Source organism: Carassius auratus, chromosome 32 (assembly GCF_003368295.1).
Source record: "Carassius auratus strain Wakin chromosome 32, ASM336829v1, whole genome shotgun sequence".
NCBI lineage: Eukaryota > Metazoa > Chordata > Actinopteri > Cypriniformes > Cyprinidae > Carassius > Carassius auratus.
The window spans coordinates 4,364,529-4,388,747 of NC_039274.1; the positions used below are offsets into that span (position 1 = coordinate 4,364,529).

Below are 24,219 nucleotides of genomic sequence, written 5' to 3' on the forward strand. Positions count from 1 at the left end.
AGAGAAGAATGCCAAATAAATGCTGTTCTTTTGTTACTTTTAAGCAGCACAGCTGTTTTTCAATAATAATAATAAAACATTTTTTTAATGATGTGTAAAGGACCATGTGAAACTGAAGACTAGAATAATGGCTGATGAAATAGATTTCAGTCTTTGCCATCAGTGGCATAATTTATCATTATGTTGTATTTGTTTGATTTATATTTAGAGTATGCATGTACTGTATGCGTGTATGTGTGTCTTTATCTGGATTATAGTCCACAACTCCAATTAGAATCAGTGACCTCCAGGAAGTCTCTTCAGCAAATGTGACCTAGAGAACATGTACACACACACACACACACACACACACACACACACACACACACACATTAAGGGACGCCCTTGGGGTTTATGTCATTGGAAGAACTTTTTCCAGACACTGAATGAAAGGGAAATGCTTTTATATACCTTTTAATCTTATATAGCACACAAAAGTTATGCATACAAATATAAAATTATCTTTGTCTAAATGTATTATTGTCATAAAGTAAATAAAAAGAGACCTTAATCATATGACTGTTTGTACATACATCTCATATAGGCCTAATGCTGGAGAACATGATTATCAAGTTGTGCTATTTTTGTGGAAACCATGATACATATTTGTCAGTATTCAACTTATCATTCAAAAGAACAGCATTTATATGTAATAGATTTTATAAAAATAACTTTGCTTAATAAAAATATTTTCTTAAAAAAGCAAAAAGCTTTTGAATGGTATTTAAAAAAAAAAAAAATAAGAAAATATTTTGAAATTATAAAAAAATAAAAGAAAATGGAGAAGTTTTGATTCTTTTGTAATTGGTAGTGGCAGGTATGTATGGGAGTACATATATGTGTGTGGTTTACGGTGTCCGTGTCCTTGTTCTCCAGCGGATCGAGCTTGTTTGAGGGGGATCGATAGCTTGGCTGGCTGTTTTAGATGAAAGCAGTGTTCGACTGAATCACTCCTGCCAACACACTCTCTCTCTCGCTCTCTCAGAGACACACACTATTGTATTTATTGACTCTTTCCCCCTCCATCTCTTTTTAATTGGACTGACTGGATTCTTTTTGTGGATGCCCCGCTTCCTGTCATTCTGTACCAAGATTCCAAGTAAAGCTGCATACCACAAATGTTTGTTTTCCATATAGCTGCAAAAGGAGTGGTGCTTTGACCATGTTGTTAGTTAATTCATCATGTGCTGTCAGATTCAGCCCAAAAGTGCTGCTGTGCTCTTTCCATCACTGATGCTCAGTTTTGTTCATACTACATGTTTTGTGTGAATGTGTGTGTGTGTGTGTCCGAAGGCCCTGTGTGCTGCAGTGGTTCTCCCTGATATCCTGCAAACCATGGCCCTGGTTTTCAGTGGGGCGGATGTGATGTGTGCGACAGGTGACCCCGAGTCCTCCACCCCCTATCTAATGGCACAGAAAGCAGGCCAGAGGCTGCAGATGGAGTTTCTCCACCACAACAAGCTCTCAGGTGTGTGTGCTTAAGAAACTCACTTCATCATGATGCGTACAGTGTGCCATAGTTTGCAATATCTTGTGAAATATGTGCCACAACATAAACAATACTGTTGAGTTTTTTGAGAGAAATTTACTTTTATTCTTCAAGGACACAGTAAATTGAGCAAAAGTAACAGTGACAGTAATATAAATATATATATACAAAAGAACTTTCTATTCATCAAAGAATCCAATTTTTTTTTATCACTGTTTCCACAAAAATTAAGCAGCATTACAGAATGATTTCTGAAGGATCTTGTGACACTGAAGACTGGAGTAATGGATGTTTAAAATTCAGCTTTGCCGTCACAGAATTAAGTTTTAAAATATTTTAAAATATAAAAAATTTAAAAGTTATTTTAAATTGTAATTGTATTTCAGAATAGTACTTTTTTCAGTATTTTTGATAAAATCTATGCAGGCTTGGTTAACATAAGAGACTTGCTTTGCATTGGCAGCTTTTTGAAGGAATACGGGATGAAGTTGTACCAGAAGTGAACATATCAAATATACATAAAAGCTGTGTGTAAAACCTATAGACAATGCAGATATGGAGAAGACATAAACTACTCTATAAACTATCTGATTTGTTTTGCTTTTAAAGAGTCTTATGCTCACCAAGGCAGTTTATTTGATGAAAAATACAATAAAAACAGTAATACTGTGAAACATTATTTCAATTTCATATAAATTTTTTTTATGTATTTTAAAATTGTAATATATTTCTGTGATAGCAAAACTGAATTTTCAGTCGCAATGTTAAAAAAACAGTTGTGCTCCCTAATATGGAATTTTTTAAAGAATATCCTTTGATGAACAAAAAGTTCAAAAACAGCATTTATTCACAATAGATATTCTTTGCTAAATAAAATTATTAGTTTAAGAAAAAAACAAAAACGTACTGACCCCAAATTTTAAACAGCATTGTAGATCATAAATACATAGTAGATCATTTAAAGACATTCTGTCTGTATTGACTGGTGAAGTCTAACTGGTCCTCACAGTCAGATCTTCATCACAACTGTGATTTCTCACAGGCTAATGCAGGACTTTAATACACACACAAATCCTTACTTCAAGAAGGCATTGCCTCTGAAAGTGTCTGTAATTAGCTGTAGATTGTGTACTTACATCGTAACAACAGCAGGACGACATTTGTGTAACCTCTAAATCTGTGTGGAGCTATGGCCTCATTAACTTAATAGCTTGTAAATGTGATTCGAAGTCAGATAATTCAGTCATCTTACACACACACACACACACACACACACACACACACACATTCAACTTGCAACAAGTTCAATTGTTTCTTTTGGACTATTACAGTCTAATGGAAAATTTCACATATGCATACATTTGAATATATTATTTATACAGGCTCTCAATTTGTATGTTTGCAACATGTGTGCAGAAATCGTAAAACTGTACTTCCCTTCGGCCTTCATCTCATTATCACTTTTAATCCTTCTCGTTCGAACGGAGAAGTATCTGTAGCTGTAGGGAAGAGATGGATGGATGGAAAGATCCCTCAATTAAAAGGCTTTTCAATTAAAGTTATTTGAACCTTTTCCATGCTGCCAACTGGAAGTGTGTGATAAAATCTCATTGGTACTGCCGGCCTTCCAGAAGAAAATTGAACCTGAGCATAGCGGCTAATTGAATCAGAATGAGATAAGGTAGTAGGCAGAAAAAGGAGTTAAAGTGAAGGAGGCAAATACGGAGAGCAGTTGAAGAGGTAGAGTGGAACGAGGGGAGCAGAATTAAGCCTCGTTTTACAAGCCATCTAAACAAATAACCTTGGAAAATGAGAAATGGATGAAATTTAGGTGTTAGAAGCTGATTAACACCTTGCATGGAGACCTACTGGTTATCAAGAAGCTTCTGAGGTAAATAGTTTTTAAAAACGTTGGATTTCACTTGAAAGCAGCAAGAACAGTGAGCTGGGTTTGCGACTAAACAACATTTCTCATCCTGGCCTTGTTATAGGATTATTCCTAATCAGCCGTTCTTCTTTTTCTTTTTAATCTCTCTGCCCCCCCCCCCTCTCTTTTCTCTCTCTCTATAGATTTTCCTAAGCTAGAAGCAGTATGTGACAGCAGTTTTTCGGCTGATGTTCCTTCTTTTAGGGACGGATTTCTCTTTTGCTCTGTGAATGCCAGCAAGGCCACTCTGGACCGGAAAGGAAGACCCGGTGAGTCTGTCTGTCCTTGCATTCATCCGTCCAAACACCCACCTCTTCAGTTATCCATTCATCCACATAATTACCTATGAATATTCATCTGCGCTTCCTGTTTATCCTCACCCATGACTGGAAATGGTTGCACAGTACTTGTGCAATATTATTATGCCCAGCTTACATTTGAGTACCCCATCCTTCTTACACTAAATCCCCCCAAAGATGTTATTCTTTCAAGTGTGTTTCCCCATCGTCTCTCTGGCACCCACTGTACTTATGCTGTTCACTACCAAGCATCTGGAGAGGGCCCTTTGGGGGTTAGACAGAAGTTCTCTCTAGAGACAGGGCCAGGAAAGGGCCCTACATTAAGCTGGACTCTTGATGGAGTAGCACAAGCATCTGGAGGACATGTTCCACTGCAGGAGCTCTTTTTTTCAGCTTGTCTCTATCTTGTATCCCTAGGGATATGTGTCTCAAGCTGTGGTAGCCCGCATTGGTCCTCTGCCAGTTTTTCCCGGTACTCCTGCGTGTGTGTGTGTGTATAAGAGCAAATAAGCAAGCTGTGTTTTAGAATTAGGCTCAGATAGTTGAAAATGCTTTAATGCAGTCCTAAGTATCTTAAAAGTAAATATGGTGAATGTTGAAAGTTTAAAGAACATCTGTTACGATAATAAACAGATGCCTCTTTATTCTTTGCACAAAACGAAACTTCAACAAAGTGGATGAGAGTCTGACAACTTTCCTGAACTGTGATCAATTTAGTGATAAAACGTTGGAGTATTTTTTAGAAAAACCACGGTAGCATAAAATGTATGGGAAAAAAATGCATCTCTTTGTGAAAAAAGAAGTGCATTTAATTGCATTGAATGTGTACCTGTAGGGTCCTGTTCTTCAAATCTTGAAAGAATTTTAAGAAGGAGAAAGAAAAAAAGCTCTACTTACTGATAGTATGATATTTATTAAATACCGTATTTTCCGGACTATAAGTCACACTTTTTTTCATAGTTTGGCTGGTCCTGCGACTTATAGTCAGGTGCGACTTATTAATCAAAATTAATTTGACATGAACCAAGAGAAATGAACCAAGAGAAATGAACCAATAGAAAAGGTTCTTGGTTCTAAATAAATGCGACTTACAGTCCAGTGCGACTTATATATGTTTTTTCCTCATCATGATGTATTTTTGGACTGATGCGACTTATACTCAGGTGCGACTTATAGTCCGAAAAATACGGTAAAGGGTCACTTAAATGAACTTAAGAGAGTACACTTTCATGACTATGTTTTATAACTAAGCAAATACACTTTTAAAAAGTGCACATTGAAAGAACATAAAATAAAATGCATTAATATCCATTTAACAGAATAATCTGTTAGTAATCCTTTGTCATACTTTAAAGATGCACACTTATTTTCATGTGTCGGCTAATATTCAGTTTGCTTTTTCAAAATTCAGAAATCCAATTTGTATATTCTTTATTCTTTTTAAAAGTAGGCATTTTCACAAGTGTAAATTTAGACAAAAACTTTGAATTTTGTCTTGGGTAATGTCAAAGCAGTGAAAAATCCCATCGACTTGCATAGGAGGAGGGATGTGAGCCAAATCAGAGACCAGAATACCATCGAGATGTGGGACTTTTCTTTTAACTTGGGCCAATAATCAACCACCTAGTAACAACCCTAGCAACCACATTGCACCATTCTAGAAAACACTCAGAACACCTTTGTAACCGCATAACAATGTTCTGGCAGCCACCCATAACACACTAGCATAGTGACGGTGACTCTTTAGAAAGCTTTTATTGAGACTGCCTTGATGGTCTACATCGTTCTATATAAAACCTTATGTCAATAATTTATGGTTTCATCCTGGGGATTTTAATAAAAGCACAGTCTGCTGGATTTGAGGCTGTCCGGTTATTGCACTGACTTTTAAGTTGTAACAACATTTTTATGCTACATGCAGCAAACAACACACTCTACTATCAAAAAAGTAGCCAACCACACTGAATATGTTTAAGGGGCAATATATTTTTTTACATTGATAACTATCCAATGATTTGGGTTGGGATCTAAGCTGAGCCATATTTTCCTGCCACACTGAGACAGTGACTATACTAAAAAAAGAAGTTTAGTGAGTGTCGCTGCATTTAGTTGTTCCCTAACACTCAATGTTACACATGATCAGAAAACACTTTTTGTGTTGTGTTACAGTGTTGCTTCAGTGTTTCAGTACTTCAGTGTTTCAAACATTCAAGTTTCACAGTGTGCGGTGTTCATCTCTCTCCTCTGTTTCTGTTCCGTCCGTTCTCTTCTTTCAGTCATGTTTCTTTGCTCTTCCTGTCTGTCATCCACTTAAAGGGGGGTGAAATGCTATTTCATGCATACTGAGTTTTTTACACTGTTAAAGAGTTGGATTCCCATGCTAAACATGGACAAAGTTTCAAAAATTAAGTTGTACGTTTGAAGGAGTATTTCTGTTCCCAAAATACTGCTTCCGGTTTGTCACAAGTTCGGAACGTTTTTTTCGAGTATGGCTCTGTGTGACGTTAGATGGAGCGGAATTTCCTTATATGGGTCCTGAGGGCACTTCTGCCAGAAGAGCACGCACTCTTTACTAGAGAAGAAGAAGAGCGCGCGCTCCCGTATAGCACAGCACTGAGATCACAACAGACTTCACTGATCAGAGCGAGAGCGTCGCGAAATGTCACAAAAGGAGTGTGTTTTTGGTTGCCAGGGCAAGACAACCCTGCACAGATTACCAAAAGAGAAACAGCATTAAGGGACCAGTGGATGGAGTTTATTTTTACAGAGCATCAACGGAGTTGTGCAAGTGTTTGTGTTTGTTCCCTGCATTTCGAAGATGCTTGTTTTACAAACAAGGTCCAGTTTGACGCCGGATTTGCATATCGTTTATTTCTTAAGGATAATGCAGTCCCAACGAAAAAGGGTCACGATCGTGTGTTGGAACCGCATGCGGTGAGTAAAACTGCTTAAAATATCTCTGTGTTATTAACTTAGCTATCGGCGCGTAAGCACATCAAGTAAACAACATGCGATGTTGTCATCAAACTGCACTTTCCACATGTACAGCTTAAAAGAAAAAAAAAGACGACAAATAAAGTGGAACTTTTATTAGAAAAATATGTATTTTTGTAAAAATGTAAAAGTGCGGAAAAAAGGCAATTTACAAACGTTTGAATGGTAGGGTTAATATTCGTTTCTTGTGCACAGACAACACTAAACGCGATGTACATGGAATGTAATTGTCACCCTGATATGGCATGTAAAACATGTTGCCTGTTTTTTAATTCTTTGTTTCTCTGTTTCTTTCCACTTTTAACAGCTAGTAGTTTATCTAACTGAATGATTCTTTCAACAGCACCGCCATTTCTTAGGCCTGTCTTCACATAAAACCTTAAATTATTACAGGTAAAGACAGCCATGGCTTTTGGGTGTATACAAATAAGCTTGGCATAACAGAAATAAAGGAGATTTACACATCTTTCAGGGATGCTCCAACCTCTTAAAGTTTCAAGCACATGTTAGATTTGTGTCTAAATGTGCAGCTTTGCTTGTGAAAAACCTGAAAAATGTTTGTTTTAAGAGGCTTGATCCCAGCAACCCAGCCTTTACTGAGAAGTTGATGTGTTTTTTTTTTTAAAACTGTTTCAGTTCACATAAAGACACAGATGAAGTTGAAAATAGACAAAAACCCCTTGCACACATGCTGTGCCAAATCCAAATATACTAATGAAAAGGACACCTCCTCATGTTCCATGAGAAGCACTGGTTCATAGATTATATATCCATATCCTTTGTAAATAAGAAAATGAAAAGAGGGAACAAGAGGGTTTTCGTGCACTTACTGTGTTGGCATTTGAGCTTGAGAGGTTCAGACAGAGGAGGTGAAGAGGTGTGATGGAAATAAATACCAGCAATTTATTGTATTACACCACACTCGATACTGAGAGACAGCCACATTGGATGGTAAATGCCAGCTGCCTGTGGACTTGTGTGCATGTGTAAATATACACGACATATTAGTGTGTTGTGATATTGCCAAACGGTCACCAAATACCAACTCTGTCACTGATCAAGATGTTGTTTCATACCATCATTTTAAAAGTTGGATATCGCTCTGTGATAACCTCTCCTTGCCCATAAATTAGTGTCTCTTTACTCTCGTTTTGACATTGCCGACAGAACAGTTTGTTCCCCGACAAAACCCAGCAAACTGGAGTAATGAAGCGCCAGTGTTGTAGATGAATCTGGTGGAGCACTGTCAGGAACAAGACATTGTGTCACTAATAGCTCCCCCGTTGTCTAATAGCTCCCCTCTGGAAACATCACACTGAAAAAGAGCCCATCAGCATTTTCACAAGACAAATGATAGTTGTATGATATGAAAATGACTTGTGTTATGAATATTTTAGTGTGTTGAACAATGCTAGCATTGCTTAACCAACATAATAACTAGAAAAAGAGTGTAACATCTCATTTAAATATTTATGATGAACAGAAGCCTTCTCAGATTGGGGAGAATATTTTGGATTTTAGTAGTTAACATGCCTTGATGTATCTTTTATATACTTAAACTGCACTTTTATGTGACGTCAAACAGGGTTTAAAAAGCTTTTGGTAGAATTCATATTTTTGTTGAATCTTTTAAAACCTCTTTAAAGACATTCAGTGTTTTGATATTTTATCATAATGAAATATCAGTTTGTTTTATTAATTCCTTTTTATTTATGTGTGCTTTGGGAAGATGCTGTTACTTTTTGCTTTGTTGCTTTTATTAAAACATGTTCTCATCAGATTTACTCATGCTTTGTGACTCAACACACTCTCAATTTTGAGTAGAGCACTTGTAAAAATATATTTTTGTCCTGAGATGTGCATTCCTTGCACATGCACCAAGCGAGTGGCTTTGTAATCTAAAAGTGGTAATACTTGTGGCTCATAATCAAAAAAAAAACTGCTGACTGAAAGACTAAGCCAGCAAGTGAACTGTACAGATAAGACACTGGGGATATAAGTGTCTGATAAATTATTTATTGCTTGAACGCACACATAATAAGTTAGATAAACTTGAATTCATTGAGTACATTTGAAGAATGTATGGTTAAACCACTTTTTTTTTAGTAGATCATTTACAGTTGATCATTTACAAAAATGTTTCTACTTCTGGTTGCTCTTTGTGGACCACAGATGAATTCTTTAAGGATATTTTAAACATTTTTAAATGTTTTAAAAATTGTAGTAGATAAAGAATGCATGCAGTGCAAAAAGCACTAATAAGTGTGGGATAATTGACCATGTAAGTGGCTGTGAATCTGCTCTGAATTCTTAACAGTAATACAGTATAAACACTTAAAAGGGGGGGGTGAAATGCTCGTTTTCTCTCAATATCCTGTTAATCTTGAGTACCTATAGAGTAGTATTGCATCCTTCATAACTCCAAAAAGTCTTTAGTTTTATTATATTCATAAAAGAAAGATAGTCTGTACCGATTTTTCCCGGAAAAACACGACCGGCTGGAGGCGTGACGTGTGGGCGGAGCTAAAGAATCACGAGCGCCAGTAGGCTTTTGCGTTGAGAGCTGGAAGCTGTGACATTACCGTGAGGAAAAAACCATCCAAAACAAACCATGGCTTACAGTCAGATTCAGCCGTTTATTTATGATCCAGAATCAGATCCAGAGGCTGAAACTGAACGAAAGCAGCAGCAGCAACGACTTTGCAACGAGTGGGGCTCGAACCCGGGTCTCCAGCATGGGAGGCGGACGCACTAACAAGGAGGCAGAGATATTTTAACCAGTTTTACTCACCGCCTGCGGTTCCAACACACGATCGTGATCCTTTTTCATTGGGATTGCATCATCCTTAAGAAATAAACGATACGCAAATCCGTCGTCAAACTGGGCCTTGTTTGTAAAACAAGCATCTTCGAAATGCAGGGAACAAACACAAACACTTGCACAACTCCGTTGATGCTCTGTAAAAATAAACTCCATCCACTGGTCCCTTAATGCTGTTTCTCTTTTTTGGTAATCTGTGCAGGGTTGTCTTGCCCTGGCAACCAAAAACACACTTCTTTTGTGACTTTTCGCGACGCTCTCGCTCTGATCAGTGAATGAATGTCTGTGCTCAGCCTCTCAGTGCTCCCATATAAGGAAATTCTGCTGGAGAGCTTTTCCATCTTCACGTGAAACTCCCAAATCTTGTGGATTCCCACTGGAAGACTGGATTTTGCTTGTGAAATTTCACAGAGCAACGGTAAACGTGCCCCCACACCTTAAGGGAGGATTTTTATCTTTTTTTAACACAAACTAAAGAAACGTAGCTAAATTTATGTTGCATCTATTAATTAATAATACAACAAGTGAAATTATTCCAAATATCCGAATGCAAAATGTATGCACCGAGGTTTGTTTAAATCCCTCAGTATGAGCAACAACTTCAAATACCGCTGCGTGATGAAGAATATGCCATTGAATCTAGTTAATCTCATTTTTGTATTTTTGAATGTGTTTCAGACATGGTCCGTCGTTGGTGTACGTTGGAAGGTGGATTTCTTAGTTACTATGACACTGAGAAGAATGCTACACCCATAGGCCGAGTTGACATTAGTGACGTGGTGAGCCTGGCCATCAACAACACTGAGAACATCACCGAAACAGGGTACACGTTTCCCGCTCCATCCTTTTTTTTTTCTCTCATGGCCTCTTGTAATGTACTTATTCATTTGACCACCTTTTAAGGTTAAGAGGTTATGGAAAGTGTTTTAGATGTGACCCCACCTCAGAGTTTCCATACACTAACAAATGAAATCCCCCTTTTTCTTGAATACTTTTGCTCTCGCTTGCTGTAACGAAAATATCCCCCTGTCCAAAAATGTGGGCCACAAGTCAGAGCTGTTAAAGCCATTAAGAGAGTGACCTTTCCCTTTGGATTAATCTCCAGCGTTCAGCTGTTTATTGTAAGAGCAAAAGACTAACAGAGATTAATCACTATCCTTTCTGTTTCACAGCTGTGAGCATGTGGGCATGTGTGTGTTTCAGTCACTTTGTGTGTGTGTGTGTGTTAATTGTACTGTTTCCACACCTCCCTCAGGCCAGTGTTCACCTTTGAGTTGTACCTGCGCTCTCAGAGAGTGCTGGTGTTCGGAGCGGAGACCTCAGACGCGCAGCAGGATTGGACACTCGCCATCGCCAAGGTTATACGCACTCAAACACATAACATAAGTCTTAAAAGATTTATAAGCGTTGCACTGATTTAGCATGTGTGTGCTTCAGTGTTTAATTATGAATTGCAGCGTTTGCCGCATTGTGCTGTATGCGTCGACTCTTGAAGGTCATTTATTGTGTCTTTGTCCCTGTTGTGTCGGTGGGCGTTAGTGTTTTTCTTGTGTGAGTGGGTGTATGCTATTACTTCTTCAAACAATTCCATCTTACTTGCCTCTCATCCCTCACTCACATACACACACACACACACACACACTCCCATGCATTCCCATTTAAGTGAAGTGTGGAGGTGCTAGTGTCTAGGCTGAAATGTTTGCGTAACTCTGAGAGCTCAGCTAGGGAATGTTCAAAGGGTATTTGTGTTTGTTCTTCTATCTGTATATGCTGGTTTAATGCAACTCCAGGGTTAGCTGTAGTTTCTGTTTGGCATACAACACTAGAAACTTATTTCTGATCTGCACAAGCCCCTGACTTTTAAATGTTTTCTCTCTGCCTCTCACACGGCTCCTCTGTCTAATGTTTTTCTCTTTCGTTCCAGTGTTTTGTCCCTGCAAGGGCTGATGCTCTGCTGAGGCAGGACAGTGAGCTTATTGGCCGACTGCACTATAAAGAGGGTCATGACCTTTATCATTGGCGAATGGGATGGTTTGCTCTGGTGGCCTCAGAACTCTACTTCTGTTCTGGAGATGAAGATGAAGAGGAGGGAGTTCTTCAACTCAAACGCCTACAGGAGCTTAGTGAGAACAAATATGCATGCACACCAGTAGAATGAAAGATATTATTGGAATAGTTCATCCATGTTTTTCCAAACTCATATGACTCTTTCTTTTATTTCGTTTTTTAAAAATGATCATGGCTATTCTTTTTGATATAATGAGACTGGGGCTGCCAAGCTCTAAAATGACTAAAAAACTGTTAAAAAGCATCACAGAAGTGGTACAGTAAATACAACGTGTGTGTGTGTGTGTGTGTTCTATAGTCTTTTAGACCAGTTTGATAGCTTTGAGTGAGGAAAAGTGCTATTTTATTGTTAAATATATACTATTATAATATTTATTAATATTTTGAATTAGCTTTTTATATTTTCCGTTTTCTTTAATTTTTAGTCATTTTGATATCTGCTTTTGTCATGTTTGTATGTTTTTATATTTATATATACCTTTAATTAGTTTTTATTTCTGTTTAAGTTTAGTAGTTTTAGTTCTTTATCCTAAAAGAAAATGAGAAATGCTGCCCTGGCAACTAACTGAAACTAATGTCCTTTTTTCAGCTTAATTTCAATTCCAAAACTTTCAGTAGCATAACACACATAATGAACAGATAGAAATGTAATTTTATAAATCTTGTCATTTGTTCTTGTTCCTTTTTGCGCTCTTCAGAGTCCATTAGAGAATTTGCGTAGTCTGACTTACAAACAGACTGTTTTGAGGAGTCAGACCATGAATCAATAGCAGTTTCAATGGTTTGTTCTCAAATCAAATCAAATCAAATCAATTCAGTGATTTGTAACAGGTAACTCGAGGAAAATATTAATGACTAACATAGCATTTTATGATACATTTATTGTGTTATTGCATTCTTGTTGTAGCTAGAAAGTGATAGTCTCTAATGGATGTAACTGCATCCAGCACATTATTCTCTCTGTGTTCTACAGAAGAAAGAAAGACATTCAAGTTTATATGTTTTGGGTGAACTAATCCTGAAATTGATCACTGAATGTGTTTATATGTGCGGTTTTAATTCTAGCAATTTTTTCACTTGATTAGATGCTGTCAGTAAGCATTTTTAATATTATCAGTTTAAAAAGATTGGCCATATTGTCTTTTCTTTTAATGAATTACATTATTGATGTCTGAGGTAAAGTGTCTCAGTATTAGTATGTGACACCTTGAGCCTCATGATCATTTTCTTGAAATCTCATCTGAAATATTAGCCTTAATCTTCTATGCCGCCTTCTCTATCTCTTGCTAATATTTCCTCGTTGGCATTGAGTGTACTAATGTTTGACTCCATTCCCACGTCTCTAAAAGACTTGTCTGGTCACACTCCTCGTCTGTCTCCAAGGGAGACCACGGTCGTGTTTGGGCGGGATGTAGTTGACAAGAGCTTGGCACCCATGGACCAGATTTGCAACATTTTCAATCAATTGCGCTAGAATGGCGGGAAAAATCAATGAATCTCTTTTTTTCCCCCTAATCCGTTCAAGGCCAAAAAAAGGATCAAATCCAGAAAGCCAACATACTCGGGGCAGGATTAAGAGGGTGATGCCTCAACAATTCGGAGAGCCTTGAAATGTAGCGTGGCGCGCTAACGAAGCGTCTCCAGTGGTTTAAGATCTCTATAGTGACAGAACATATGGGCCTCAAAGGGCTGCAACTCTGTGAAATTAGATTAGGACACAGACATAGGCAGACCAGCAGTTCACAGCTTGCCCAAGCTCACCCTCTTTTACTTGCTCCTGCTGTAAACAGGAGAGCAATGTCAAATTCATCCATTTAGCAATGGAAATGATTTGTGTAGAAATTACATCTGAAAGTCAGACATTATATTTTTTCTACAAAGAGGCTTTTGAAAGAAATTCTCATAGTCTTTTGCAAGCTAATTGCTTCAAAGCACCAAAAATAGTTCCTTTAAACGTCCTAGATGACAGTATGATAATGTTAAAAAGAATTTTCTGTCCATGGTCCTGAAATCTGTCACGCAAGTACATAAAGGTCTTCTGATATAAGGATCTGTTTGTTCTTGAAGATATTAAAAGGTGCCCCATGTACAGTTGGGTCCAATAATCTGATAAAAAAAGTCTGTATCCTTATGCCTTTTGTTTTGTATATTTAGATTTAGTGTTCAAATTATAGCATGAACTTAGTGTGAATTAACGCAAAACAAACCAGGACTAAATGTATCTTCTTTTTTTTTTTTTTTTGGCCCAGACCAAAAGAATGAACTACAAATGTAAACACAAACACATTTGAGACATGTAATAATCAAATATTTGACCCAAATTGTTTGTATGTGAACAAGAAAAAGAGATTCAAGAGAGATGTTATTGGAATCTCAGTGCCAACCTCAGCACTAAACAAGGCTGCTTGGTTTAATTTAGTTTTTAATTTCTTAATAAAAGTTAAGGGTGTTAATTTTTAAGTGAGTGTGAGTGAGTTTGTTTTTAGCAAACTGTGATAGTGAATGTTTTTTCTCTTTTCAGTAATGGTTTTTAATAAACCTTGTGTGCCTGATAGCGCTCCTTAAAAAAAAAAATCAATAACATTGGTAAACAAAACGTGGCAGTCTTGAAAATAGCTAAAGTGCAACAATTAAAGTGCTTGTTGTTGCTACTGAAGTTCGCATGTTTCAGTTGATTTTAGTTGAGTATGGAGTTTCAAAAATAATTGAGCAATTTTGTTCTCACTTGACCTGCTTTGTTTTGTTTTTGTTTGTATTACTATGAAATAGATTAATCTCAGAATTTATGCACAAGTGATTGAGTCTATGAATTTGATTAATTAATTAAACATAATTCGAGGATTGATCGAGAGTTTCGGTCATTGAATATGATTTGCAATATTGGTCTGACACTTGAAGGAAAGAGAGAGACAAGAGGGAGTGGGAAAGTGACAGATGTGAATAAAACATGTTAAATAATCAGAGACTCAATGAATGTGTATGTACAACTGTGCATGTATCTGCTGGGTTCAGTGAGGCAGTTTTCTCATGTACTGCACTAGAAACTAATGACCAGCAGCACTCAGCTTTCTGCTGCACTTACTCCAGCTGTTTTGTTTCACTCTTAATCATTTTTATTTTAGTTTGTCTAAGAGTGCATTTATCATTATTATAGATTTATGAACTGCTTCAGAAATGTTTTTCTAATATTTTTTCCTCAGCTGTGTCCACTCATATGGAGGGTGACGAGAAGATTCAGGTGTTACTCATGGTCGAGAGTGGGAGGTACAGTACACTGCCTTACACCATAATGCAACATAAAAGACTGTGCTGATATTAAGTTTTATTAAACATACACTATCATTCAAAAGTTTGGGATTTTATTTATTTATGGAAATATTATGGAATATTATGGAAATTTGTACTCACTTTTTGTGTATTCAGACACATTAAATTGATCTAAAGTGACAGTAATGTTAACAAATGTTTATGTTACAAAATATTTGTGTTTCAAGTTTCAAGAAATGCAGTTTTTAATTATATATTCATCAGAGAATCCTGTGCGATATCAAATTTTTGAAGAAATCTTTGAAGAAATACTTTAGTATCGCGCTACAGCGCACATTCTATCAGCTGCAGTTCTGGCTCTTCCGTCTCAGTATAGGCTACTGTACAATGCCACATACATTCAAAACAAACTCAGTGGTAAAATTACACTCATGGGACACTGATTTGCAATCACAAAATTAGATTGTTTACTTGTGTTTCAAAGCCTTGTTTAAACGTTTCATTCTCATGCTGCTCTGACATCTTCTTTTTGCGAGTACACTTAAGCACGCACACACTAAAAAGTCTATCAAACGGCACCTGTTTACTGGACTAAGTTATTATAATTTTTTTGTCTGATTTCACTAATACTGTCACACACAAGGTTTACATGTAAACACAAGCTAAAGCGCGATCGCTTGCATTTTTTTCTTAATAACAGCAGAAACAAATTGAAATGCGCCGTCATTTTTGCTCATAGAGAGAAGAATAATAGTACATTATTATACACTGTAAAGTATCTTATTTAATTTGTGTGTACTCACAACAAAAGATTGTGTTTTTGAAAAATAAAGAAAACAAACAGGATGTGATTTCTGCGGTCTCGTCTTGAACAGGAGCGCTTCACAAAAATGAACCGAAACTCAGCAAATATTTGCCTCACATGCATGATAAATATATCTATTGAAAGCTTCAAATTACTTTAAAACAAAATAATTCAAATCAAAAACAAAAACTGCAGAGATGCATTTCTCTCTAAAGGTGCTTCCAGTGAGGAGATGGCGAGTCTAGTCAACTTCATCTTTGAGACACTGTCTCAGAAAACACTAGTTTATTAAAAAAATATAAAATATCTATTTAAAATATAAAATATCTATTTATTTAAATTCAAGGTTATTATACTTTTTTAGCTAATTATAATAATAATTAAAAAAAATCTCTGGTCAGGGAAGCCCTAGTTTTAAGTTTATAACTCCAAATTTATAGCTGACAAAACACTGTCTACTTGCGTAGTAACCCAAATAAATGAGGTTTGTTTCCCTTGTTTAAAACAAATGGTTATTTTGTACTACATTGTACTAAAATTCTGTCATTATTTACTCACTCTCATGTTGTCCCAAACCTTTTTTGGTTTAAAATAACTTGAGAGTGAGTTAATGATAACAGAATCGTCATTTTTGGGTGAACTACTATCCAATGTTCATTTGACATAGGACTGAAGTAATGGCTACTGAAAAAACATCTTTACCATCACAGGAATAAATATTTTAAAATATATTAAAATCGTAAACAGTTATTATAAATTGTAATAATATTTCACAATATTTCACTTTTTATATTACTTTTTTTATTTTTATCAATGCCTTAGTAAGCATAAGAGACTTTTTAACTGTAGTGTACTGTCACCATGCTGTAACGGCTCATATAATTTTTAATTATAATTACATATGTAAATGTGCTTGTGCATGTGTATGCTTTTCCTTTTAATACAGAACTGTGTACATACATGGCATAACCAAGCAGGACTTTGCATTGTGGCATTCTTCCATCCAATTGGCAGCTGGGACAGACGGCATGGCACTGGGCAACCAGCAAATGAATAAAAATGACGTTCCTATCATTGTGGATAGCTGCATTTCTTTTGTTACCCAGTATGGTAAGCTTTATTTTAAATATATATATTCTTATGCGATTGAAACATTTATATTTCATTTTGAAGTATTTAACATATCAAATTTTGTAGACATCATTATTATAATTATTATATTGTAAAGACACTTTAAGGCCATCTCACAAAGCTCTTACCATTGACCTTTCCAAACAGGTTTGTGTTATGAGGGAATCTACCAGAAAACCGGTGACCCTGGCCGTGTTGCCCAGCTCCTGAAGGAGTTTGCCAAGAACGCCCGGGTTGTTAAACTACGGGCTCAAGACCACCGGCTAGAGGACGTCACAGACACTCTCAAGAGCTTCCTGTCTCACAGTGAAGATGCTGTTTTGGCTAAAGAGCTGTACCCTTTTTGGATCTCTGCCCTTGGTTAGTGCTGCCAACCATTTAATCTGTTCCTGTGAATGAGCATTAATTTGTGTTCAGTTTTAGATCAAACTACTCTGAAGTCCGGTTGGCTGTTATTAAAAATGTGCTTAATAGTTCTTTATCTAGTGTTTGCATTGACAGTCTTTGCTTTTTACAATAACCACACTAGTGTGAAACCCGCACTGCCATCTGTTGACATGGATCAGCATGATATTTATTTTCTTGTCTTTGGTCTTTGTCTGCCTTTTCTGCTTCTTCAGCTATAGATGTACTGATTCTCCCATTTCTTCCCCTGGTAAAGCACAATAAAAGCACAAAAGAATTGTCCTGTTTTCAGATTTTTGCTCTTAATTAGCCAATGAGAATGTGTATTATGTTAGTCATTTCAACAAGGCAAAATACACTATTTGATATATAATTATTGAAAATTAAGAGTACAGACTTCTTCTTGTGTGAGTATAAACCAGCACCAAATTACTGAATTCACCTTCAGGGGGTTCGTCTAGCACTTTTTCAGCTTCTATCTTGTAATGTGTGTAAAATGCAAACAGAACTCTCTATGTGGATGTGCAGTACATTTCTACTTTTAATAGTGTCTGTTGTCCATACCTGCAGATGAACAGGATGAGAAGGTCAGAGTGCAAAAATATTCATCCTACATTCAGAGTTTACCCAAGGTCAACAGGTCAACTCTTGGTGCTCTCCTGCAGCATTTGTACAGGTAATTTCCCCTTTTTACAACAACAGTATTCTGCAATAATAACATCCTCTGGAGCCAGTAACATTAGTCTGAAGTCTGGTTAAATAATTCATAGTGAACATGGGCACTCCAAACCCTCACTTAGAATGTCAGATTGTTCAAAATATTCTCGTAATGACCATAATAGTTTGAAGAAGGCTTAATTGGCCCCTTTGGCATGTTTGGAATGTAGCCTAACATTTCCCCCATGATGTACAAAAATTGTTTTGTTGTCTTCTGGTCAACATTTGCACCTGCCTGCTTTGTTTTTGTTGCTTATATGTGCTGTTATTTAAATCTAATCTCTTCCTGTTGTAGCTTTCTTGATAAAACCATCTTAAAGTTCTGCAAACAATAACACAGTGCCAACAAAAGATTTTCAGATCAAATAAGTTTTTCCAGTACAATAAATGCTGTATTTGTTTGACTACATACAATACTGTAAAAAAAATTCAAAAATGTCATCAGTAAGAATTTGTTTAAAAATGTAAAAAAATAAATACTTTTAATTTAAGAACAGTAAAAACGTATACATAAAAAAAAATCTATTTCAAATAAATGTGGTTCTTTTGAACTCTGTTCATAAAAGAGCCCTTAAAAATGTATTGACTGTTTCCACAAAAATATTACGCAGCACAACTGTTTTCAACATTGACAATAATAATAACATTCCTTGAGCAGCCGATCAGAATGCTATATTGATTTCTGAAGGATCACCTGGCTCTAAAGAATGGAAGAATGGCTTCTAAAAAAAATCTGATTTGCATAACATGAATCAATTAAAAATGTAAAAATAGAAAAGAGTTATGTTGAATTATGTTGTATTTTTAATCAGACTAATGAAGGCTTGATGAAAGTGAAAAGTGAAAGTGATGTGACATTCAGCTAAGTATGGTGACCCATACTTAGAATTCATGCTCTGCATTTAACCCATCCGAAGTGCACACACACAGAGTAGTGAACACACACACACACACACACACTGTGAACACACACCCGGAGCAGTGGGCAGCCATTTATGCTGCTGCGCCCGGGGAGCAGTTGAGGGCACCTAAGTCATGGTATTGAAGGTGGAGAGAGAACTGTACATGCACTCCCCCCACCTACAATTCCTGCCGGCCCGGGACTCAAACTCACAACCTTTCGATTGCAAGTCCGACTCTCTAACCATTAGGCCACGACTTCCCCCACTGAGCATTAGAGACATAAAAAACCTACAGAGTGCAAACTTTTCAAAAAGGTTTACCTTGTGATGAATGTAGCAGTTCTTACATATTACACACATTATTCAGTGAATTCAGAAGTATGTGAACATAAATAAATAAATATATATGTGTGTGTGTGTGTGTGTGTGCATTTGTATGGACAGTATATTACTAATAAGTATATTACTTATTTATATAGGTCTTTTTTCCAGCAGTATTCATATATTTATGCACATATATTGCATCTGCACAGGATCCAGAGGTGCTCACATATCAACCAGATGAGCACGGAGAGGCTGGCATGTGTTTTTTCCTCGTGCCTGTTTCAGACGGAGGGACACACGGCTCAGGAGACCCGCGTGGTGGAAGACCTCATCAACAATTACATCCAGCTCTTCTCTGTGAGTTAAACGTGTGTCCTCTCTCAGGATTCAGACCTTGCTGATCTCTGTCAGTTAGAGTCCAGGGGGCCTGCCGAACATAAGGCTGCTCCGATATTCACTCCCCTCATAGTCATAGTGTCATAATCACGGTTTGAGAGCCAAAGTACATTTCACGGTGTTGTTCTTATAATTTCACAGGTGCGTGGTGTTAATTAATCATTTATACCATTATATATACCTTTTTATTAGCACATGAAAGAGAGAGACCTTGATTTAGTCATAGTTCTACTTCACTGGTTCTGTCTCCTTGTTTATTCTAATTATTGCTCATGAAAATAGACGCCTGTATGTGCTGAACTCGTTGTTTGAAGAGGACTATAACAAACTGGCAAGCTGTGGTTGTGCACTCATTACGAAGTATATGACAAACTCAATGGTGCTATGAACAGTGAAAAGCATTTCCATTCAACACGGTAAAATGCGCAGCTTTAGTGTAAGTGTGTGAAGAAGGGGACGGTGTTTGTGTTGCACTTGGACGCATGCCTCTGTAATGGGATTTACAGTGCTGCGCTGTGCTAATTCCCCCTCGGCCCACTCGTACATCCATAGGCCCCCTGGCTTCACACATACATGCGCTTGTACTTTTGGAGAGAGGGAGAACATGTGAAACATGAAGTTTAGTGTTGTCGCCAGCTATAATCTAGAGAAAATTAAGGGAAATTTCACTAAAGTAATATTTAGTAGCATAACACCGAGGCATGCAGGTGTAAATTTAACGTTTACTATATACACTACATTTTTGTTTTGCTTACAATTGAGCCAGCTTCTCAGTTTTCTTTGTTAAACTGTTAAGAAAATATGTCAAATGTATATAAGGTAGGTTAAGTTAGTGTAATAAAAATAAAACGTTTAAAAAAATCAATCACTTTATATTTTATAAATACATTTAAGCGTCACACGTGATTTTTAAGATCACATTCATCAGTGTTAAAAGTCCTTTGAAAGATTAGCTTAGCATTAGGCTTAACTCTTTTCCAGCATGTTTATATTTAGTATCTAAATGCAAAAATAGGGGAATGTGCCAGCACAATTAGATATCAATTATCAGCATTATATATTCAAAATCACCTGATGACTCGTATTCCAGTTGCGTATGTTATTGACCATTCAGAGGCTTCAACAAGTTTCCTGACATGTCTTTTCAAACGGGTTTAGTGATGGGATGTTTTTTGAAGGGTTTAATTGCCCTGCCTTTGCTGTTGGGGATGTGAACAGGTCTGTTTACTGTGCACAAGGGCTTTAATCTCTGTTTATCTGTGCGGGTTCATTAAAACAGGTCAATGAAGAGCAGGAAAGGCAAATGGAGAAAGAAAACAGCTTTATCACCAGGTGGAAGGACACCACAGTAAGTCACCCCTGTTAACCTTCCAGTTAAATAGGTGTGTGTGTGTTTGCAGGCGTGAGACAGAAGATTTCTATAAAGCATGATGTTTCAGGCCATAAATGTGTGTGTTTACTTTTAACCCACTTATGTTGGCATATATGTGCGTACATTTTCACAGGTCACAGAATCACTTTGACCAGTATTGGTATTGCTTTGAGAGCAATACAGAGCAGCAAGCTCTTTGTGCTACCTAAACTTTCTGTCTCCTGCTTTATACCTCACTGGCAGTATAAGGAACAATTTGTTCAGATAAGCTGAAAAACAAATTAATCTTGCTTTGTTTGTTGCTGTGTCAGTTTAAAAAGTTTCTGTGTATGTGTTCAAGTTGGGGCAAGGACAATGCTGGAACTGACCCGTGAAAACAACTTGAAGCTTTTGAATGCTTAAACACATTCACATTCATACCCTGAAACACAATACAGTACAAAAGTCGCTTTTAATTCATGAATTGAAAGCATGGTCACCACAAAAGTGATGAATGTAGGTCATATTCTCATTTCATTTTTTATGTATTTTTCACACACTTCAGACATGACCATCATGTAACCGGCACATTTATGTATGGAAAAACTAATTTCAAGCCTTTAGATAAGTGGTTTTCAACATTTTTGACTTAATGACCACCCATTGTGCAACACACAATTAAGTAAATAATTTTTTAATGCAGTTATATAATTTTAAGGCAACCTGTTTGCTCAGGCCTCCAAATAGGTCCAAGTAGGTGATCACCACCGCTTTAAATCAGAAAGTCTATAAGAAACATGTATTCTGATAGTTGTGTCCAGACTTTTGACTAGTACAACTATCCACGTTTCATTGTACAAGACACAGAATATCTGAATAAGAGTGTTTACACACTGTTCTTATGGAAAGTTACAGTAGCATATGTGTCATTTACGCTACATTTAAATACATTTAGCCAAAGCAGTTTGATTCGTTTAGGAGAGGAGCTTTAATCTGCGGTTTACATGAGCCAAGATGTTTGGCAGCTTTTGTTGTGTAATGCAGCTAAATGATGTGTGGGACTCCAGCTGTGTGCCATTTAGTCAGACACACACAGACGCCGGTCTGAACTGAATGGGCTGCTGATTGCTTTTGTATTACATCCACAAAGACTGCTGTATTGTTGGGTGCTTAGTTTCTTAGAAAAGTTGTTCAAACTTTCTTTCTTTCATTCTTTAGGGCTATACAGTACATTTATATGAATTAAGTATGTATTTAAAGTCCTGTGTGTGTTTTGTCTCTCTGTATGCACCTGTGTTCACAGTTCTCTCCTGCTGGTGACCTGATATTTGAAGTCTACTTAGAAAAAAAGCAGCCTGAGAAGTGCTGTTTAATCAAGGTTTGTTTCCCTCGCTCTCGCTCTCCGTGGTGTGTGTGAACCTAGAGGGTATTCTGCCACAGACTAAATCAAACTGCAGTTAATCAAAGGCATGTTTGATTTAATTGTGAGAGTAATTGTGTTTTATCAGTAGTCAGGGTAAACCTCAGTTAATAGAGGTTGCTTCAGAGTGTTTTATTTTTTCCTCTTGACACTTCTTTGATACCTTTTTTCTCTTTTTCCCCTCTCATTTCTCCTCCAGCAAAAGTAGATAAATCCTTATGCGCAAGGGAATTAAGTCTTGATCATTTGAAACACTGCAAACAGAATGATACTGATGTCTGTGTCTATAAGGTGTCTCCTAACATGAGGTCGGACGAGCTTGCTGTCAGCACTCTGGAGATGAAGGGGATGGAGGTCAAAGCTCAAGATCTCTGGACCACTTTTGAGGTCATTGAGAATGGAGAGATGGGTAAGGGTCCTGCTGCTGTTTAATCTTACAGTAACACTGAAAACAATTGAAATCAATATTTAAATGTAACTTACGGCTGAATTCTACATAAAATGTCTTTTTATAAGTGTATGCAAAATTAATAGAGCGTTTAATGATGCTCCTCTAAGGCTTACTTCAATAGTGCTGTGAATGCACGATCAGTACTATTATTATTTCAGTGAGGGTTATGATAAACGATTAACAGATTGTGATGCATTGGTGGGAGGGGGAGACAGGTGGTGTAAGAGTGGTTTTTGCCAATAGAGAGCATTGTGTTTTCCTTTTTACAAATTACAACTTGATAATGGATCTATTTTGCACTTGAGTGTGTTTTCTAATCATAGTCATATTGACATAATTATGTTTGTGTGGAGGACAAACCTCAAGCTCAAACAGGGGTTTGGTTCTTTTTTTTTTTCATGTAATCTTTGATATTTTTGAGTGAACTGATCTAAGAATATACATTTACACAAACGTCCGCTCACCACATTGCAACATGCAGTCCATCAAACGTACTTACCTGAATTGCGTTCTGACACATTTTGGAACACAATGATGTGTGAAAATGATGAGCTTGCATTGTTAGAAGCTAGAACTATTATCATATTTGTATAGCATACTGTATGTTTCTGGGCTTTCTGTTCTGTGTAATAGCGATCAGTTGAGAAACAAGTCAGATGGAGATTTGCTTTCACTGATCCTACTTATCATTTATCTCTGTGCTCAGAGCGGCCCTTACATTACAAAGAGAAGATTCTGGAGCAAGTTTTGGACTGGAGCTCTCTGGAGGATCCCAGCTCGGCCTTCCTGCTCATTAAGAAATATTCTGGTTCTAAAATGACAGATTCCAACTCAGGTACCAACAATAAAACACCCCGGCAGATTACTCTAAACTATAATTCACAGATCAAACAACCTTATTGTTTTATTACATTTACAGTCAGTCTTTCATTGGAGCCACATTCAAACTTTAGCTTGTGGTTATACTTAGAGCTTCGCTCAATGTTTTTTTTTCGCTCTCATTATTCAGTGTATACTAAATAAACACAAAGGAAAAATTATACTTTTCATTTAATAATTCTTATTTTCTTTACGTTTACATATTTTTACTAAAACTTTAAATCGCCAATGCCAACACTTTCAGGTAAGGACCAAAATAAAACAACAAAAAAGTCGAGTTTGAACTGATTACCAGAAATGAATAAGACTTGAAATATTTTATAACACCGTTCTTGCTATTGAGGTTTAAGTAAGAGATGCTAATAAAACTGTACAGATATGTCTCAATTCTCTCATGTTTATTTTATCCTATAAAACATCCCATATTGAAACTCATGTGTATATTGTCTGGTGATGACACCAATAAATCATTAAATTTGAGTTTTTAATCCATTAACTGAATTAACTCTATGACCAAAAAAACTCTACAATATAT

At 36.7% G+C, this 24,219-nt stretch overlaps 1 protein-coding gene across 2 annotated transcripts in view; it reads left to right on the plus strand.

The window, feature by feature from the left end:
• LOC113051398 (arf-GAP with Rho-GAP domain, ANK repeat and PH domain-containing protein 2-like) overlaps nucleotides 1-24,219 on the plus strand; it is a 75,891-nt gene that overhangs the window by 42,816 nt on the left and 8,856 nt on the right. For both annotated transcript variants that reach the window (XM_026215120.1, XM_026215119.1), the window contains 14 exons: nucleotides 1,333-1,507; nucleotides 3,599-3,724; nucleotides 10,248-10,392; nucleotides 10,825-10,927; nucleotides 11,494-11,692; nucleotides 14,837-14,900; nucleotides 16,655-16,818; nucleotides 16,987-17,199; nucleotides 17,815-17,920; nucleotides 19,397-19,544; nucleotides 20,863-20,931; nucleotides 22,238-22,312; nucleotides 22,646-22,763; nucleotides 23,512-23,640. In XM_026215120.1, coding sequence (XP_026070905.1) covers nucleotides 1,333-1,507; nucleotides 3,599-3,724; nucleotides 10,248-10,392; nucleotides 10,825-10,927; nucleotides 11,494-11,692; nucleotides 14,837-14,900; nucleotides 16,655-16,818; nucleotides 16,987-17,199; nucleotides 17,815-17,920; nucleotides 19,397-19,544; nucleotides 20,863-20,931; nucleotides 22,238-22,312; nucleotides 22,646-22,763; nucleotides 23,512-23,640 — 1,834 coding nt within the window. The remainder of the gene's footprint in view (nucleotides 1-1,332; nucleotides 1,508-3,598; nucleotides 3,725-10,247; nucleotides 10,393-10,824; nucleotides 10,928-11,493; nucleotides 11,693-14,836; nucleotides 14,901-16,654; nucleotides 16,819-16,986; nucleotides 17,200-17,814; nucleotides 17,921-19,396; nucleotides 19,545-20,862; nucleotides 20,932-22,237; nucleotides 22,313-22,645; nucleotides 22,764-23,511; nucleotides 23,641-24,219) is intronic.